Consider the following 1,661-nt stretch of genomic DNA (forward strand, 5'->3'; position numbering starts at 1 on the left):
ACGTGAGAATGATAAAAAAGAAACTTCTTAAAAGAAAATTATTTTTTTTTAAAAAACGTTTGGTTTTAATGGTGCTGTCAATCTTTAGCAAAATTAACTGTAATATGAAGTGAATGCGAAGGACATTGATTTATTAAGGCCAACATGAAATGAATTTGAAAACAACAACAAAGTCACAGTTTAATAATGCAGTCTCAGTGCCTCCTTCTCCTTGATAGTTAACCAGTTGGACCAGATGACAGATAGCCTTCAAAATAATTCCATAAAGCTACAGCAAATAGTGCTAGCATGGACAAGATATCGATTCTCCAGACTCATATAAGGTGTAGACACACTTGATAATTGTAGACTGGCTAATGATTCAAAAACAAGCAACTAGAGTGGACAAATAATAATAAATGGTCATTTTCTTTTCCGCAATTCCATCTACATGAACTCCTCATGACAAGAAGGTATATTTTCCCAAAATTCACAGATGAATTCAAGTATACATATCCCCTTCGCTTCTCAAAGAATAAGCAAATAAACAACATCTTAATATGGTAAGATTAGTGTCTGTCCCTCACAAGCCAGGGGTTGGGTAAAACAATATACTCGACTTCCTAAAGGATAGAAGCCTATACATCATATGTACTTTGGGTTTACTTATGTCAGAAAAGAATCCTCACAATTTCAGCAGCTCTGCAATCTACATATATTTTCTGATAAAGGAATGAACTCCCGAAGAATGCCGGACAGAGATGAGTTGACAAAACCCAAGTGTCATGAAGCTATGCTAGCAATTGCGAAGCAAGGGACTCAACAAGTAAGCCACTTTAAACGCCTTCTGCACTTTTCAGTCAAGTTAAATCACACTCCCGAACAAATGGCTCCTGCAAAACACATCACAGGTTACATCAAGGAGTCCAAAAAATTGGTCCATGAAAAGAAACTTCATTCCACTTCCCTTGCTCCTACGAACTCAAACATCATTATGCAGCTAGCTAAACAGTATATTTCATAGGAGAACATGATTTAATCTGTCCAAGAATATACTGGTATAAACAGAGATATAAAGAGACCTGATGACCAAGACGAGCAGCAAAACTTCCTCTCATCTACATGTTTGACATCGGCACCAATAAACCAGGACCCAACACTGACATCATCATGTGCATAAGTACGGAGTAGGGATCTGCAATTCAAACAAGGGATTACAATTCGATAAACGGTCATCCACACTCCATGGTGCTGAATGCCATGGAATGAGAACTCACCTATTTATTGAAATGTATCTAGCCAACGCTTGAGATATTACGAACAGCTCCGTGGAAGCATGACGGAAGTACCTAAAAGGAAGAAACAGAAAAGAAATTTGCTATTTTGGTTATCTTCTCATAATAGATAAATAATTTCCCAACTTACAAATACTAGGAAAATTTGAAACAGATAAAAGTACACTGGTAAAGAGAGGGGAAAAAAAGAACTTCAGATTTGCGCAAAAGCAACTATGGTACTTGAAAGTTGGCTTCAGCTCCAGGAAATACCATGATTAAGCTCCTGAAGCTAGGTTTTATGCATGTGTATGTTTAACCCCAGACATATATATATATATATATATATATATATATATATATATATATATATATATATATATATATATATATATATATATATATATA

General features: G+C 35.2%; 1 protein-coding gene across 1 annotated transcript in view; it reads right to left on the reverse strand.

Annotated features, from left to right (window-relative positions):
* Window positions 1-381: 381 nt before the first annotated feature.
* The window catches only part of LOC109206338 (hydroxyproline O-galactosyltransferase HPGT1-like), a 6,576-nt gene continuing 5,296 nt past the window's right edge, over window positions 382-1,661 (reverse strand). Inside the window, exons 10-12 of the mRNA XM_019369158.1 lie at window positions 1,257-1,328; window positions 1,062-1,174; window positions 382-872 (exon numbers count right to left, since the gene is read on the reverse strand). Of these exons, the coding sequence (XP_019224703.1) occupies window positions 850-872; window positions 1,062-1,174; window positions 1,257-1,328 (208 nt within the window). The 3' untranslated portion in view covers window positions 382-849. The remainder of the gene's footprint in view (window positions 873-1,061; window positions 1,175-1,256; window positions 1,329-1,661) is intronic.

Source organism: Nicotiana attenuata, unplaced genomic scaffold (genome assembly GCF_001879085.1).
Source record: "Nicotiana attenuata strain UT unplaced genomic scaffold, NIATTr2, whole genome shotgun sequence".
NCBI lineage: Eukaryota > Viridiplantae > Streptophyta > Magnoliopsida > Solanales > Solanaceae > Nicotiana > Nicotiana attenuata.